General features: G+C 33.0%; 1 protein-coding gene across 1 annotated transcript in view; it reads right to left on the reverse strand.

Moving 5' to 3' along the window:
• LOC129221003 (cartilage oligomeric matrix protein-like) overlaps positions 1–16922 on the reverse strand; it is a 210965-nt gene extending 194043 nt beyond the window's left edge. The window contains exon 1 of the mRNA XM_054855438.1: positions 16769–16922. Coding sequence (XP_054711413.1) covers positions 16769–16922 — 154 coding nt within the window. The remainder of the gene's footprint in view (positions 1–16768) is intronic.
• Positions 16923–19767: the final 2845 nt, after the last annotated feature.

A 19767-nucleotide genomic window follows, 5' to 3' on the forward strand; every position in this document is an offset into this window, starting at 1 on the left:
GTTCCATTTTTAAAACGCTGTTAAATTAAACCACTGGTCAGAATGACGTCATATTTCAACAGCATATTGTCGAGGAAGGGGGAAAACGTATGGAAAATGAAAATTAAATAGTTGAAATTTTTAGCAATAGATGGCGCTGTAAGCATCATAATTTAATAGCGGTCGTCTATTCTTTCATCAAATTGGTCTTTAGCTGTCGTGAGACTGGCACAAAAGATGTTCAATATGCTGTCCCCCGTTTTCTGAAGCAAGTTAAAATCGAGAAACAGCGTGTTCCACAACCGATCGAAGTATTTCCGGGCTAACGTTTAAAATGTGTTGCGCAATGCGTGCCTTCAGCTCAGCTAAGTTTGCAATCGGAGCACTGAATACAACAACTTTCAGATAGCCCCATAGCCAGAAGTCACACGGGTTAAAATCTGGTGATCTGGACGGCCAGGCTGTATGGAAATGGCGGCTGATAATTCTAGCATTTCCCAAATGGCGCTTCAGCAGTTGCTTCACTGGATTCGCGATGTGCGGAGGTGCGCCATCTTGCATAAAAATGACTTCATCCACGCATCCGCGCTGCTGTAGAGTTGGAATGACGTGGTTGCGCAAAAAGCATTCATAGCGCTTACGAGTTACGGTACAAGGACCGGAGGCACCAGTCTCTTCGAAAAAATATGGCAATGATAAATGATGCCGTAAACCTGCACCACGCTATGACCTTTGCAGGATGAAGCGGTACTGGATTATTTGCGTGGGGATTTTCTGTCGCCCATATTTGACAATAATAAATACTAGTTAGTATTTTTAGAATAGATGCTGCTTAAGTGTCAGAATATGTAAATCAAGACAGCTGTCATGCGCATTAAATTATGAAGCTTACAGCGCCATCGCTGAAATTTTTAACTATTCTTTTTCATTTGCCATACGTTTTCCCCCTTCCTAGATAATATGCTGTTGAAATCTGACGTCATTATGACCAGTGGTTTTATTTTTACAGCGTTTTGAAAATGGAACTTTAATTATAATCACCCTGTACATCACTTTTCTCTGGCACATTTTAGTTCATCATTAGAATGTTAGATGCTTTGATAGATTCATCACTGTTACACTAGTCTTTCACATCATTTAGACCAGATCACTAGTCTAGTCACTAGCTCAGTATTTTCTCATATTTTACCCCGCAAAAATAATCCGCATGCCTCTTAAAGAAACACCAAATCTTATTCCCTCGTCTTAAACAAAAAATCTACAAAAAGTGCAGAATTGAGTCTTCTAAAAAAGTCTCGTTTGAAATCTAATATACTAAAAAAAGAAATCGTCAAAGTTAACTCACCTAAATGTCTGCAGTGGCTTTGATAATGATCTATTACTTTTGACTCTAAGTCAATAAACTTTTATAACCAATTGAAAATGAGCAAACAGACCTATACTCTGTAAAACTCAATCAACAACAAATGTTTGAGCAAAGATGAAAACTTCGTAAGAAAGCTCTGCAAATATTGTAAGTAATGATTGATAAAAAAAACCCTAAAGAACTGATTAAGACTTAATGTTTTTAGTTGAGAATGTATAAAATCGCCACGATTGTCTGTTTTTCAGATTTTCCAGACTTATTTTTTCAACGGAATTCAACGTAGTTTTGAACAATGTATTGTCAAAATGTGTGTTTAAGGATAGTAATACATAATGTGTGGCACTGTTTTTAAATTGGAGCACCGAAAGCTTTGTTTTCATCGGACTTCAATAAGAATTATTCTGATGAACAATCAACGAAAAAGTATATAAATTGACAAATGAAAAATGGTCAGAAGTACTTCTAACTAAAATGTGTTTGAAGCAAGTTAATCTTCTTTACTAATAATAAAGCTCAAATAAACTCTGTCTGGATGTCTGGATTTCTGTGCCGCGCACAGCGCCTAAACCTTTCGACCGATTTTCATGAAATTTAGTACAAAGTTAGTTTGTAGCATGGGGGTGTGCATCTCGAAGCGATTTTTCAATAATTCGATTTTGTTCTTTTTATATTCGAATTTTAAGAACATTTTACCGAACAAATTATCACAACGTGAAAGAGTAAATTTCGTAAGTATCATAACGTGGAACCGTAACGTGAGCGTTGAGCGAGCCATTTAACATAGCAAATTGGCAAGAAATTCATCATCCATTATTTGTAAATATACAGGCGAACCAAATGACATTTTAATTTTCTACTACGGGCACAGCCGTGCGGGTACCAGTAATTACTAACAATAAAGCTGAAGTCTCTCTGTCTGGAGGATGTCTGGATTACTGGATCTCTGGACGCACATAGCGCCTAGACCGTGAGGCCGATTTTCATGAAATTCGGCACAAAGTTAGTCTGTAGTATGTGGGTGTGCACCTCGAAGCGATTTTTCAAAAATTCGATTTTGTTCTTTTTTTATTCCAATTTTAAAAAACATTTTATCGAGCAAAAATTATCATAAGATGGACGAGTAAATTACCAAGTTATCATAACGTGGAACCGTAATATGGGCAAGTCAATTAGCGAGAAATTCGCTATACATTTTTTTTTTTTTTTTTTGTAAATATACAGGCGAACCAAAAGACCTTTTAATTTTCTACTACGGCAAAGTCGTGCGGGTATCACTTGTAATGTAATAAAGCACAAGCTGTCAAGAAAATGCAATATAGTTGGTTATAACGTGAGCGAAAGGACCGCGATATTTGATCGTTATGAACGAGTGCTCTTAAAAAACGGTTTCGTGAAAAAGATCATAGTTATTTTCATATTTTTGTACAATACCAAAGAAGTTGGTTAATTGCTTTGAACTGTCTTATTTTCTCTTTTCTGTTGTGTTCAGGGCACGTATAGCCTGAAAAACATCGTCATTTGCGTCCGTGTGCTTAAAATAGAAGTTTTTCAGCACTTCAGAAGACATTGAATATGTAAAAAGCTGTTGTTCTCAGGATTTGTGTCTTACTAGCAGTACACGCACGGGGATGCACGTGCTAAGAATTTAAAGGAAGTCCGTTGAATAAAATTCACCCCCCCCCCCTCCTTCTAATGTGAAACTCTTAATTTTTCATCAAAAACATAAGTACCAACCTTTTCAAAAAACCTATCAATTGTTTTAAGTTTCAAAAAGTCTTTTTGAAACTTAAAACAATTCCAAAACAAAACACATAAAAAGATTAACAGTAAAACTCAAAATAATCGTTCAACTGTTTAGTTCATCGCTTAGCGTGGCAAGCAACCACGCTATCGTAACCCTGCCATTTAGCGAGTGAAGCTGTTTTTTATGCAATTCAAAATGTTTCGCCAAATGAATAATACAATGATAAAACCGTTATAAATAACTATCACAATTAAATAATACGACAAATCAAATTATTTAATTAGAAAAGTAACTACCTTCAACTATAAAACAAAAGTTCAAGAAATAAGGAGAACAAAACCCAATAGAAAAATCCTACAAAATCAAATTATGTACTTGATTTTTTTTTGTTGATATTATCAAATGATAAGGTTATTGTTAGTACCATTTTAAATATTAATGGAACCTTCTAATGTGCAGTGGAGCATTTATTTATTTAATATATAGCTTATTTATGTTTGAAATATTTTTCACAATCAGTCAAGTGCATTCAGGACAAAGTGAAATAGTTCATTTCTTTACTTCATTCAATTATTTACTAAATCACTTACGTCTTCATTTATTAACTAATTTAATTTAAACTCCTTCATTTAATAATTCACTTATTTCATTCTTTCACTTATTTTTGTATCCATTCACCATTTTATATAATCATTAATCCTTCCTCGTGCATTAATTAAACTAATTTATTTATTAGATAATTGTTTCATTATCTTTTCATTTATTAAATTATCCTTTTATTTACTCATTTTGTTCAAAAATGTTTCCCCAAATCGAATAGAAAATATTTCATTTTTCACATTGCCACGTGAAAAAAAAAAGGTGGAAAATTTTCCACTTCTTTTTGAAGACACAATTTTACTGCCAAAAATAAAAAATAATGTTTCAGTGCAAATTTTATTACAAATTACAATGTTATTTCTTTATATACTGTAATTTTCAAAACAAATTCCCAATTTGTTCATTTCAAAAAAGCTCATCAGTCGTCTTAACTACTTCACTTTACCCCATATTCCCCTACTTATTAGCCACATTTTTTGTCTTAAAGGAATTAACTTTTTATTCTTACTACTCTGTATAAACATTAAACAAAGCAAAATGTACTTGAAATGATACTTGAAGCAGAAAGGGTTTTTTTTTTCACATTTCCCTCTTTTTTTTAAAGAGTCACAGTACCTTTCAAACTTTTTTTTAATTTATATAAATTTTATATTTCTTTTAAACCGTAACATGCGTACTTATTTCGTAATCAATAGTTAATTTAAAAATTAAAAAAATATTGCCTCCTTTTTTTGAAAATTCAAAAAATTATGAAAAATTTCAAATTTTTAAAATCTTTAAGGTTTTTTTATTTTTGCACTAATTTAAAAAACGTTTTTTGCAAAACGATCACTATACTCATCTCTAAAAATCTGTGCATTCATTTGCTTATGAGTTCATTAAAAAATTTTCTGTGATTAATTATGTAAAAAATCAAAGTTTTTTTTTTTTTTAATTTGGTTTTTAAAGGTTCAACATGCTCTAAACATTAGAGTAATTGATAAAGTGCTTATCCAATGCACAGTTTTGTCAAATATGTTATCCCAATTGCAAAAAGTATTTCTTTAAAGCTGTATCTTTTACAGAAAAAAAAATCCTTAGGGATTCTATTGACTTGAAAACACAAAAAAAAAAAAAAAAACCATCATCTAGAAAAAAGCAATTTGAAGTTTTTCTTTTGCATAAGAACACATAGGGAGCATGGTCTAAAACCACTCATAACTTTTTAAATATTTGAACTAAAGCAATGAAACTTCTCCACTGTGTTCAGAATAGATTTTTGTTTTGAAATAAGCAATAAAATTTTTTTGATCGTTTCATCATTTTTGAGGTACTGTTGTAACCCCTTAAACATCACTCGTATTTTTTACATTTTAGTAGCTTTTAGGCTAAAATAGTAGCAGTTTTTTTTACAAAATCGTCGTTTTGGTCCTAATGTAGGCTAAAATAGTCGTCACAGTCTGCAACTCTTCAAAATACTCGGAATAGTCGCTTTTTTAGTCTGACTTTGCTGAAAAGATCTATGTTGCACATTTATTCTTACTTTTTGTTTGTGTATATTTATAGGAACAAATTGAAGAACTTCCTTCAACAGATGTGGAAGAGGAGTTGAGGAGGTGTGAAGCAGGCAATCAAGATCAGCCAAGGCAATCAACTTCAGCCATAGACAATGAACTTGATAAGATATTTAAGTGTAGCTACTGCGATTTTGAGAGTTGACACCCTCATCTTTTACATGAAAAATTGAAATTAAATAAAAACTAAAAAGAAAATAATATAAGCCCAGTAGTTTGAAATGTTATTAAGTGGGTCATTTTCACCATACGCCCGCATTTCAGAATTTTTAATTTAATTTCTGAGCAATCACGATTGCTTATTGCTTTCACTTGACTGTTTTGATGTGCTATCATTTTATTTTCCCACCGCCCTCGCCACCCTCTGCAGCATCACCGTCGACCGGATCCTCACGATGTTGCTCCTATAGCGAAAACCGTCTCCAGATTGCGTCCATATACAACACACACACACATATATATATACATACTTACACACACCTACACGCATACATACATAGAGATACGTACACAAACACACACACACCTACACACACATTCATGCCTGCACACAGACGCAAACACATATGCCTACACACAAACACACATTCCCTCCCCACACACGCCTACATACACACTCGTGATTGCGAAAAACATAATTTGAATTTAAGATGTCAAACTTCAATTTAATTTTTTTGACTTTATTATTACTTTTCAAAATACAAATAGCTGTTAAGTCACATGTTAAGATTTGTGTTATTATTGCAGGTATGAGTCGGAATACTTTTGGAAAAGTACGATGAAAAACACGCAACACAAATCAGAGACAATTACCATACCTAATTACCCCAAAAAGGAAGTGACTATTGTCAAGGTCATAGCTCAACTTATCAGACCCATACAATACTTTGGTCTTTCCTTTTGTGTGCGCTCTTGGGCCCATTTTCACTGTAGAGGCACCTTTGTATACTTGAATTAGTTGTATGTGGCATTTCGTTGAAAGGTTTTGCTCTATTCAAGTGTTTTCTTCGTTTTCGTCCAATTTTATTGGTGATAAAACGCATTAAAAATATTGAATTCTACTTTATCTGTGTTTTTTGTTTTATTTTACTAAGTTCCGAAAGCTTGAAAATAAGTATTAAATTGAGTCGAACACGAAGTTTTACATTTTTCTTTTTTAAAGCAACGATCAGGGTATTTTTTTGAGCAATCACGATTGCTTATTGCTCTTATTTGACTGTTTTTGGCGTTCCTATGATTTTATTTTCCCACCAGCACCCTTTGCAGCACCACCGTTGTCGGCCGCCTCACGATGCTGCTCCTCTAGCGAAAACCGTCACCAGGTTGCGTCAATATCCTACACTTACACGCATGCATACACGTATACACGCACGTACACACACACAAACATATACACATACATACACCTACACACACAAACACATACACACACGCATACATACAGACACGTACACATACATACAGATACCTACACATACACACACAACTACCCACACACTCATACCTGCACACAGACACAAACCACATGCCTACACATGCATACACATACCCCCCACACACAAACACACATACCCCCCCCACACACACACATAAACACACACGCCTACATACACACACACACACACACACACACACTCGTGATTGCGAAAAACATAATTTGAATTTAAGAGGTCAAAATTCAAATTATTTTTCTTTTTTTTTACTTCAACAACACATCAGTAGAGAAAGATATGGGATTCCTACACGGTCCCTGCTCTATGCATAAGAAATTCAAACTGAAATGTGTTCGTGAGTTTTGGTCATAGATAACTCGAAGTTCTTGAGCTACTGCGTTTTTTTTTTTTTTTTTTTTTTTTTTAATGAGAGTTCTCTAACTATCACTGTTGGGACCTGGGGACCGAATAAAAAGTTATATTTTCTATGTTTAACTATTTTTTCGATTTAAAAGATTTACTTTCACTTGCGTTAAACTTAACCTCGGAGCTAGCTCATTTTGGACTTTTTTGCTGCAGGAAGAAACAAGCAGATAACTGTGAAAAGCCAAAGTTAGAGAATGTCAGCATTCACCGGTGATTCACCAAAAAATATTCGGTATTTCGCTGAAGTGATTGCTACGTGAATACCGACATTCACTGGCGAATGTCGACATTTACAAAATTTAATCGTATAAAATACATGTATATAAAAAATCTGCTACACATCCACTAATTTTTTGTATTTATAAATTTACTAATTTTATTGAAAACTAAATATAGGATATATAGAAAAAAAAATTCTTTTCTTTTATTTTTTAATTTTCTTATAAGTAATTGGCACTTGTTCTTTTCGTAATATACTAGGCTCACACAAATGCTATTTACACAAGACAAAATCTGTGAGAAAGCAGCCAAATGTTAAAACTATTGGTGTTTTTTTCCCTCCGAAGAATATAGCTAACATAATACGAAAAGAAAAAAGAAATACATCAAAAGCAGGCTATTCCTTCAAATGAATATCAACGGGAGATACCTTTGATGAAAGAACATCAGAGAAATCGCCTCCATTTGAGCTGAGCTCTCATCTAAACCTGATGATACATCTATCGTAATCGTATTTTGGTTATCGTATCGTTGAAGATGAAACCTTTGAGAGAAATACTCAAACGGCGAATGTCTTAGAAAGGTAACTCAGATTTTATTGAAGATTGGTCATGCATTATAATATCTTTAGTATAAAATTTTATTTCGAGTTTTATTATTTGTATTGACGTTTGGAGCTTCTACACTTAATAGGTAAGTGTCCTTTTGTACTTCCTTTTACAAAAAAGGAAGTATTGTATTCGCGAAAAAAATTTTACTCAAAAATCGACCTTAATTTCCATTTTACTCACCCCCGAATAATTATTGAGTTTTTTTTTTCGACTCGACCACACGTGGATAAGTGCCTAATAACGTATAGACACGCGAAATATCCATAATGATGATTCCCGAGTTAATTACAACGAGTTTTGTCGTGACGTTTGTATGTACGTGCGCATGTATGTGCGTATATATGTCGCATAACTCAAGAACGGTATGTCCTAGAAAGTTGAAATTTGGTACGTAGACTTCTATAGGAGTGTAGTTGTGCAACTTACCTTTTGGCTGCATTCGGGTGTTTCTAAAGTTGTCTTTTGCCTCTTTTTGGGAGGAAATCATTATTAATTTCAATGTAAACTCAAATGGCGTTACAATTTGGCGGATACTTGGCGATATATCGCCAGTCTTTTGGTCGCCAAGTTTTGTCGCCAACTTAGTGACAAATTTGGCGATTTTTTTTAAAAATTTGTTTCAATTTGGCCATTGTTGGTGATATTTAGAGAGTAAACTATTGAATCACATTAAAATTGCCTGTAATGGAGATATGACATTAAATTGCAGTAAAAGGAAGTCATGTGATGCACACATCAGCTCGTTTTTTCAGCAGTTGAATTGGAAAATGTATTTATATTGTCACGTCTATTACATAGCGCTTTGGCCCGACGATAAGCCATATAAACCATGTCCGCTTAGTTCGAAATTGAGGATGCGGTGTTTGGAGTGGATTTAGATTAGTGCATGTTTTATAAGTTTTACGGGGGTAGGCGGTGATCAAACTGACAAGGAATCCACCTGCACAGGTATTTTTGAGAAACATTACTTAAATTTAGTAATTTCCATTTTTTTACGATTCTCTTACGATTTAAAATTAGTGAAAGAAAAAAAGAATAAAAATAAAGAAAAAAAAATAAAAAATATATATATATATATATAATTGCTACATTTTCACAAATAAAAAGTACAATCTAAAATAAATATTTTCATTTTCATTGTTAAAGCGTGACTTGAACAAATGTTTTCGATCAACTAACCTATTTTAATCAAACTAAGCAATTTTAATTGACTTATTAACAAGAGTTAAGAAAAAAAAGAAACTGTAATATCCGTATATGCATTAACTTTTATCTATAAGTTTTAATGCGAATTTCAATTAGTTCGCTCTTATTTTCGCTGTTTTTCGTGACTGAAAAGAATTAGTGATTGTTTGATTTTTTAGCAACTCTAACCTACAATCAAAAAAAACTTCTAATACCACTTGGTGAATCTTTTACTATTTCTACAAGTCTAATGAATATGAACCAAAGTTTTTAGATTGTTGTATAGTTGACACATCATGCAAACTTGGTCACATTTCAAAATATTGAGCAAAAATGTGGTTAAGAGCGTACGAAAAGTTGAATGGAACAAACTTATGATATCAAAATGCGCCATAGAATTTGAAGAAATCATCCTACCATTAACTTGTGTTCGTACAGAGGGTGGTTTTTATTGTATTTTATTATTGTTTCATAGTTTTATTATTTGAACACATTTTAAAGTTTTTTTTTTAATTTTTAATAAAAATTAAACATAAAAACGTCAAGTGCCTTCTGATCGATACTACTCAATTATTTACAAAATTACTTACGTATTCATTTATTAATTAATTCATTTACATTCCTAAATTTAGTAACTCATTCATTCACTTATTTTCATACTCATTTACTCTTTTACTCACTCAGTAATTTTGATTCCATGTATAATTTAATTAATTTAATTTTTTATTTGTTGTTCCAGTATTTTTTTTTTCATTTATTCATTAAACCATTTCTTAACTGATTCATTGGATCAAAAATACTTTTTTTTTTTAATATAGAATAGAAAATATTTCGTTGGAGTTTATTTTATTATTCACTTTGCTCCATGAAAAAAAAAAAAAAAGTGAAAATATTTCTTTTTTTTTTTTAATCGCAAACTTACTACCTTTTTTTTTTAATTATTGTTTCAGTACAAGTTTTATTATAAAATGCAGTTTTCCTTCTTAATGTACTGTAATTTTCAAAACAAATTTCCAATTTGTTCATTTTGAAAACGTTCAGTCATTTTTTACTTTTTCACTTTGCCCCACATTTCCCTACATTATATTAATAATAAAGTATTAATTTCTTTATGAAAAACATGCTAAAGTATGCAAAATATTTCGTCCTCATAACCTATGTCCGACTTTCAGTCTGATTTTCTACGATTTTATTTTTCAGACCTAAGCAAGTATGCAATTTATTTTCTTTTTCAACATTCTCTGGATTTTCCTTCGTTATTTATTGTCTGACACGTGAGTTTGCGAGCGAAGAACCTGTCATTTTCTATTTTTATATCCTTTCTTGCGTTTGCGATCTTTGAAGCTGAAGTATAAACATTGAATTTTCTTCCTGGAGAAAAAATACAGTACTCAAAAAATTTAGAAGAGCGTAACAAGCATTTTTCTTGTGCACTGCTTTAAAATTAAAATTGAATGTTCGTTTTAAATTATGATGTTGAATTATTTGATGGTGTTATTTCAAGAAATCGAATGATTCTTTTTTCAGCTATTTAGTTATATTTATTTTCTGATCTATTTTTAAATATATTTAGGGCTTATGCCAGAATGTATTGCACAGCTTTATGAAGCAATTTTAAACTGCATCTTTTAGTACATCCTAAATTCTCTGTATATGGATTAAATGATTGGACTGTGAATAAATGATTTATGTTATTATTATTTTGCTAGCAAACCTTTTGGTATAAAAGGGTACGAAAACGTAAAAAAGTAAGATTATGTTTCACGATTGGTTCGAAAATAACAAAACGTTTTTATCATATAATATATATTATATTAAAATAATTTAATATTATATTAATACAGTAAACTCCCGATTATCGGCGGTCAGGTTATCCGCGGCTCGGATTATCCGCGGGTCCTTTCATATATTTTTTTTAAATTTGTGATTGTGTTGTCGCTCTCGCTTTTAGATTTTACATGCATTTTTTTTATATTAAATGTTGGTAGATGCAATGTAGCAATGTTTTTAGTTATAACTTGAATGAATGTGTGAGTGTCATTAATATGTTTATCTATTGCATACACTAAGTATCGTTTTTTACCTATTATTCGGATTATCCGCGGTTTCGCTTATCCGCGGTTACTGTGCCACCCTATTCCGCGGATAACATATTCTGAAGAAAAAAAAAAGAATTAAAAATTGACCCACTGAAAAATTGACCCACCTCACCCCGTAAATGATGGGCCTGTGAGGGTGATTATACGCATTAAAGTGGGAAATTACGGTGGTAAGAATCTGAAGTTAGGTTTTAATCAAATCTTATTAAGTACAATCGATTAACAAGGACCAATATACTCGATTATTCTTACACGTAATTCGTCTTGTCTGAAAAGTAATAAACCGTAGGACGGGGATTGCAAAAAAAAGTTCCTTTTATAAATAACTCATTGTAAGCGTGTTCTAACTACTGAGGTTCGACTGTATTCAACCCCCCCCCCCCAAAAAAAAAAAGAAGTAAATATACTCAGAAAATTACGAAATAACATGCTCAAATACGACGAAATTAATTTGACGAAACCAATTCTCTCAAAATTACAGAAATGATTATTAATTTGACGAAACTAGGGTGAAGAAATATTTCTTAACATTTAACGAAATTTGCATTCTCAAACAAATGACGAAAGCAGTTTCTTCAATTTGACGAGATGTTCGCTCGGAGCATATCCCTGGAAGCGGTTTCGTCAAAAACGAAGAAAATTTCGTTTAAATTGAAAGTCTATTTCTGAGTGTATGTATGTCAATGAGTGGGGGCCTCCATGGCTCTGTGGTCGGAATTTCGTCTTCTAAGATGGCGGTAGGAGTTTTGATTTCCACCGGTGCCTTCCTTCTCTTGCGCTGTAAATCTTTCCTCTGTGTGTCTGGAGGAAAGACGATTTAGTACAAAGTCCTTTTGTACAATACATGTGAAGCTGTTTAAATCCTCCGCAAATAAGTAAATGTCAATAAGTGCCTACAAAGACATCTTTTGTTGTTTGTTGTTCCACAAAAACACAAAGATTCTATGCTCTTCTGATCTGATTTTAGACAGATGAAAGTTTCTAATGCCAATTCATCTAACAACGAGCTGATGTGTGCATCACATGACTTCCTTTTACTCCAATTTAATGTCATTTCCCCATTATTCGCTATTTTAATGTGATTCAATATTTATTCTCTAAATATCACCAACAATGGCCAAATTGAAACCAAAAAAAAAAACTCCGCCAAATTTGTCGCCAAGTTGGCGACAAAACTTGGCGACCAAAAGACTGGCGATATATCGCCAAGTGTCCGACAAATTATAACGCCACTTGAGTTTACATCGAAATTAACAATGATTTCCCCCCAAAAAGGTGCAAAAGACCCCCTTAGGAACATCCGAAAGCAACCAAAAGGGGAGGTGCACAACTAGACCCCACTACGAGTCTATGTACCAAATTTCAACTTTCTAGGACATACCATTTTTGAGTTATGCGAGATACATACGCACATACGCACATACATACAGACGTCACGAGAAAAGTCGTTGTAATTACCTCGGTGATGGTCAAAATGGATATTTCGCGTGTCTATACATTCTTAGGCACTTTTCCGCATGTGGTCGAATCGAAAAAAAAAACTCAACATTCATTTGGGGGTGAGCAAAATGGAAATTAAGGGCGATTTTTGAGTGAAAATTTTTTCGCGAATACAATACTTCCTTTTTTGTAAAAGGAAGTAAAAAAGGAGGGAGGGGGATTGAAATTTTAAAATCTCACGCGAAAAAAAAAAAAAACTAGCCGTTTATTTACTGGCATGTACTCATTCCTTCGTCAACCTACCCCGTAACATTGAAGAATGTGTAAAACATATAAATATTCAGTGTTAAAGAATCCTCAAACAGAAATCACTGTGGTAAAGAATAATCATGTCACTCGCTTTCAATGGTCTCGGTTGAGTTTTCTTTTCAGCTTTCTCACTTAATAATCAAAATTCGTTTTCGTGCACACGCATGGTCTTATTAGCACTTGTCCTAAACATCAAAGTATAACCTAAACAGACGGAAGTTGATTTTAAGACAAGTTGGCTTAAGTTATTTATTGTGCGTACATACAGGTAGTTATCAAAATAATGGAAACACTTGGAAAAAAAATTCGGAATCGCTACTTTGCCGTAAATGTTATGTTTATAAAGAAGCCCTTCTGACTCTAATCACTCACACTGGTGAACCCAGATCGTGATTGAGTTCTGTGGTCACTTTTGCTGCTGTTGTTCACTTTTTAGACACTACATTTCACACACTATACAGGTGGTTATCAAAATAACGGAAACACTCTGTGACAAGTGTGTTGGAAACCACTACTCTGCCGTAAACGTGCCGTTAATAAAGGTACCTTCCAACTGCAATCACTTACACTGATAAATTCAGATGGTGATTGAGTTCTGTGGTCACTTTTGCTGCTGTTGTTCACTTTTTAGACACTACAATCCACTTCAATACCCGTCGGTTTCTTTTACTGAGCTTCTCTTTCCTTCCACTGTTTTGCCTTGCCAGCGTGTCTTACCGCGATGTGTGTATGCTAGCATTACTTTAGCTACTGTACTTCTAGAAACGCCAAAAATTTGAGATGTTTCAGTTACGTTTGCTCCAACTAGACGCGCTCCAACAATTTGGCCTCTTTAAAAAATTGAGAGGTCCGACATTTCACGCGCTTGAAAAAAAATCCAAGACTTTCAAAACTTCCGTTAAACTACACTGTTAAAAATTTTCCGGAAAATTTACGGTAATTGTTACTGGCATCCATGTTGCCAGTAACTATTACCGTAAAAATCAAATGTTACTGTAAAATTTTACGGTTTCCTCGGTAGGCCACAGCAACCAGTTGGCGCTGGGATCGCTTATTTCTCCGGTATAAATTACCGTAAAAATCAGCGATGCGTCGGCGATGCAATTTTACAGTAACAATTACCAGAAAATCTTCCTGAATTTTTAACAGTGTACCAAATACTATCAGATCATACACATTGCTATTTATAAAAAAAATAGACATCCAGTTTTATTCTTTATTACTTACAAAGTGCATTCATAAATGTCACTTTTATTCACAGGTGTTTCCATTATTTTAAAAACTACTTGTATATCCTTCAATCAGACAAATTCGTAGGAGTAGTTGCGATTCCGAAGATGTTATACGGATGAACCAGTCCAAGAGTTATTTTATAGAAAGGAAATATGAAGATTATAAAAAATAATCTAAGTCTATAAAATGTATTTATTCTAAAAAACGCAGCAAACTTAGTTATATAGTCTTGATTTAAAAATGAACGCAGATGAATATTTTCAAATAAAATCCGTAATTTTTCAGTGATATTAATTTTAGAGATAAATCTCTGTGAGAAATTGTCTATTGATTATTTTTTCTGAAGAGAAATTAGAACATGTTCACTATATAAACAGCTTTCTATTCAACGGAAAAAGCTTATAAAGATAACACTATTTCAAACTTGAACAATGGCTAATTAACTTTTAATGACTAAAATGAAGTAATCAAAAAATAATTAAGGATCTTTTGTTCGATGTTAGAAAATTTAAAACTTTGCTGAATTACTGAATACGATGAGATTTTTTAAAAACATTAATGCCTTAAAAAGAACAAAATATTAATTAAATGAAATCAGCTTAATACATAGATTCAATTATCGTTGTAAGAAATCAAAAGAAATGAAAATCCAATTTTTAAAAACCTGTCATTCAAATAGTAACAGGATATTTTATTTATCATTTTCAGAGAGGTTCCAATATTATTTCTTCTATTGATATGCTAAAACGTTGTCCCAGACAGTTATGTGATGCATCTTCTTTACTAATAATAAAGCTGAAAGTCTCTCTGTCTGGAGGATGTCTGGATCTCTGTGACACGCATAGCGCCTAGACCGTTCGGCCGATTTTCATGAAATTTGGCACAAAATTAGTTTGTAGCGTGAGATGTACACCTTGAAGCGATTTTTCGAAAAAAATCGATTTTGTTCTTTTTCTGTTCCAATTTCAAGAACATTTTCCCGAACAAAATTATCATAAGATGGATGAGTAAATTACTAAGTTATCATAACGTGGAACCGTAACATGGGAAAGCCAATTAGTGAGAAATTCACCATACATTATTTGTAAATATGCAGACGAAACAAAAGACCTTTTAATTTTCTACTACGGGCAAAGCCGTGCGGGTACCACTAGTTCATAATAAAGCCAGAGTTTGCGTACAATTTCTTGCTCTGTTCTAATGAAAGCAATGTCTGAATGCTATCAATCATTTCTATGAACTCTTTCGGAATATTGCACAATAAGTTTTTCGGACATGGGACTCACAGTAGTGCAGGGGTTCTCAACCTTTTAAGCTCTGCGCCTTCCTTTGAATTCTGATGGAAGTTTACCCCCCCCCCTTCCCCGCCAATACGAGGGCACAGTCAAAATTTGAAACTGAAGCTAGTTGGGATAGCTAAAGCAGGTTGTTAAATAAAATATTAATAATTTCGTAAACAAATTTAATATTATTAAGCATAACTTTGCTTTGAGCATAGTCTTATTAGATCCTAGATGAGATTGATAATCAACCTCTAACAGTACTAAAATTTAAAAGAACATGTAAAAGTTGTTTTTGTAACCAGTGAAAATCATTTAGCCATGCTGGCAGAGAATTTCAAAATGTATTTTCTTGCTGACGATAAACGCACGCAAGACGAGAAACCGGCACCTGAGAAGAAGAGGCTAAAATAGTTGCTGTCAACATAAATCTCTACGGTACTCTTTTACGATAACTTGAAAAGTTTTTTTGCGTATGGTAATAAATAAGGTATCAAATTGTTCAAAATTAACTTAATCATAACATATATTTTTTCCAGAAAGTCGAAAATTTTGAAGGTTAAAGGTCCTTAAACCCCATAAACCGTTAGTTGATCAAGAAGAAAACGTACGGTGCAGTGCAGCTTCATAAATCATTTATTTGAACAATTTGATGATTTTTTGATAATGGGATAGGCGGTTGGATTTTGCTGCGTATCAACGGCATTTCAGAGATTGCGTTGGTACTGCAGTATTATAAGCGCAGAATTTCTAAAAGTGATATTGTCTACTGAATAAGAAAGCGGAAAATTGGAAGCCGGTATGCATGTATGGATGGATGGATGGATGTGACGTGTATACTGCCATGCTAAGCGCAAAAGACGTATCTGCAGCTGAGTGAAAAATGAAAATTGCCATTGAAAATTTTATACCTACCTGTATTTGATGCAGGTGCAACTTTTTTAGGAATTTTGGAAAAATATTTCCCATTGACAAATGACCATAAAACGTTGTATTTAGGTGAAATGTATGACAAAGAACCAAGTGGTGACCGTAACTCAATTTTGATGAAAATTGCAGATACGACTTGTCTGCTTAGCACGGCAGCATTGAACAAAGAGAGTTTTTCGATGTTCATGAATTTTGTAAATGACTAGTTAGTAACATGGAAGTATGCATCTCGAAGTTTTTTTTCCAAAAAGAAGGATTTTTATTTTTTTTCTTCTTTCATTTGAGCTCCATGCTATTTTTTCATGTAAATTTGTTAGTATTATGTAATTAGTAATAAACAAATCAAAAGATAGTTATTTACCTCTTCCTCTGACTCGTTCAACGACTAGGGTAAATTCATGTTGAGTTCCCGGGTAGTCCACTGTCAGTAGCACATGTTCTTCTCGCAATCTTCTTCGGGGTGTAAGTTCTTTTAGAACAATTCCCACGTCAACTGGTGGATCACGGGAAAACATTGATTGCAGATTAACTGTAAGTCCTGCAAGAAAATAAAAGTATTAAAACATGTACTTTCTGAAAGGGAAACAGATCGCTAAAAAAGTATCGAGTATTTTCATCTCAGGAAGAAAATTGGTTTTGATATTTTTTGGTGGAATTGAATGTTTATGCTGTTCATATTTTGAATATGAATAAGATAATAAAGCAAATTTTGGATTATTTTGCGTAATTAACTTAGTTTAATGCTCTAATGTGGTAAAATCTTAATTGTCGCTGCAAAGTCATTTTTTCCTGTTAAAAAGAAGTTGATTTGATGTCTTTCCCTTCGAATTTTTACTGCAAAAAAAAAAGTGGGTAATAAAGACACACGAAAGTAAAACTTTCAGCTTTTATTTATTGTTTTTTTTTACTTTCTGAACTGTCACTTTATCCGCACGTTATCTCTCACGCCACGCTCTTGTTATTTATCCGCCCGAATTAGGCGTATTCACAACAAAATTGTCTATTCTAATGAAGAAAGTGTATTCGGAACTCCAGCGCTCGAATACGCTACCTTGCGGTGATTTACAAAACTGCCGATGAAACTAAAACATTGCCACGTTGCGTTCCACGTGTGTCTGTTGACGTAAACACAGGCAGTTTGTTCTGAGTATTTATTAACGCAATCGATGAGTCTTAGTTTGCTTTCAGCTACAGAAATTAATTCGTCCCTTAGTAGTATTCTCGAGCTTCTCAAAATAATGTTAGTTTTCCTTATTTCCTTCTAAAATATGAGTTGATTAAAAATGGTGAAAGCGAAAACTGGATTAACAAACTTGGATAACGTTATACAAGGTAAAAAAAATTATTGTTTTGTATGAATTTGTAAGAATATGAGTTTTTTTTTTTATCTTAAATTAATTTAACTAACCATCTTTTACAGCAGCATTTAGTTGGAATGGACGGTATGCAAAATATTTTCTTGAATATATTATCGTAGAACAAAATGAAAAATGTTTCACCGAGAAAGAATTTACTTTATTCCTTTTATTCTCAGCTGAAAGGTTTCGCCAAATTTGTTTAGGGTTATAGTTTTAGTATTGTGCGAGCAAAGTAGCCTTGGCGAGATTTCGCGTTTTTAGTTAAACCATTTTTAATTTTTATCATGAGTGGAATAAAATGGTAGTAAGATTACAGAATTCGATAAGTAAAAAGAAATAATGGTCAATCAACTGAAAAGAAAACTACCACCATATAGCCGTAAGAATTCTGTAGATGATTTGCATAACTTGACATAATTAAATCGTAACTCAGAAATTAGAAAAATCGAAACAGAAAAATTTTAAATTAACCGATTCGGGAATTCGAGAGAAATAACTCAGCAACAAATGCAAAACAATAATCGCTAGCCAAGCAAGGCAAAGAAGTATCATCTTCTTTCGATAATAATTTGTAATGTCATATTGAATTTTCTAGCATTAATTGTTGTTCTTGTCAGGCCACAATTATTATTTAGTTTTATCAAGAATTGATAAATATCGAATTCAACATCGTGAAAATAGCTGCTTAGAGCTACGAACTACGTAGTTTGCATTAATCTTTGACGTTTAGTAATCCTTCTTGAATTCTCATTTCTTTCTACGTGGGCCAGAATATCCACAAGACTTTGAAAATTAATTTAAAAAGAATAAAGCGAAAAATATCATACATACGAACAAAAAACACAACACTTTTAGCATTTTCTTCGTTACCACATGCGTTTGCTTTAGTTCTTAAGTCGGCCATTAGACAGTGACTGCAGTGCCCCCTATAGTTCGTTGGAGTTGCGAATTATAAACAACTAGAATGCTAAACAATACTCGAAATCCGCTTTTTAACTGTTGCCAAAAACAATGATAAATATTAGTAATTATAAATTTAATTTTATTAATAAAAGTTATAAAATTTATTTCAAGGCTGAACCCAAGCAATGTGGATTACGCTTAAAACAGATGACTTGAGTCTAATTATTCGCAACTCCAATAAACTATAGGCGACGCTGCAGCCACTGTCTAATGGCGGATAAAAAAGATAAAACAAACAAATGCCGTAACTTATAACAGGCTTTGACGCTTCGTGAATGACAGTAATTTTGCATCGTGTTTGTGGGAAGCTTTCTTTTCTATTCTTCTGAAATTACATTACACCACAAACTGTCTGAAGCCTGTAATTTACCCTAAAGAAAACACGTGAAATGGAATGATTTACCTTTTTCTTTAGTATTATAACCACCGCAAGGTAGCGTATTCGAGCTCTGGAGTTGCGAATAGGCTTGCTTAATTTTAGCTTTGAAATTAATTTGTTAAACTTACTAGCAAAAACTAACTTTATAATTAATATTATTTTCCATTGTTTTTGGTAACAATTAAAAAACAACTGCGTCTTTTTTATCACATATAAAGCTTGCGGATCAGAATTTCAAAGCCCTCGCATAAGATATTTCACTTCAAAAAAAAAAAAAAAAAAAAACAGGGCCAGTAGAAAAAAAAAGGAAAGGAATCACCTTTTCATTGAATTATGACCGATATAACACTGTACTTCTAAAACAAATTGCTTGACAGTTGATTTTGAGAGAAATTTCATCATTTATCTTTTTGTTATAAAAAGAACGTTCTGGAAAGCCATTCTTCGTAACTTTCTCGTGTCCTCGCATTGAAGTATTTTGCTCTTTTATTTTGCTCTTCAAAAACATCGCGTCGCATCTATTAGTACGTAAGAACTAAAAGTAAACGATTTGTTATCTTCATGTTCCTGAGTTGGCCGAGAAATCAAAATGCCGATGGTATTCTACCACCGTCTACAACTTGTACCGATAACATTTTAAATGTCGGTTATTCGTACGTT

This window comes from Uloborus diversus, chromosome 4, assembly GCF_026930045.1.
Source record: "Uloborus diversus isolate 005 chromosome 4, Udiv.v.3.1, whole genome shotgun sequence".
NCBI classification, from domain to species: Eukaryota; Metazoa; Arthropoda; class Arachnida; order Araneae; family Uloboridae; genus Uloborus; species Uloborus diversus.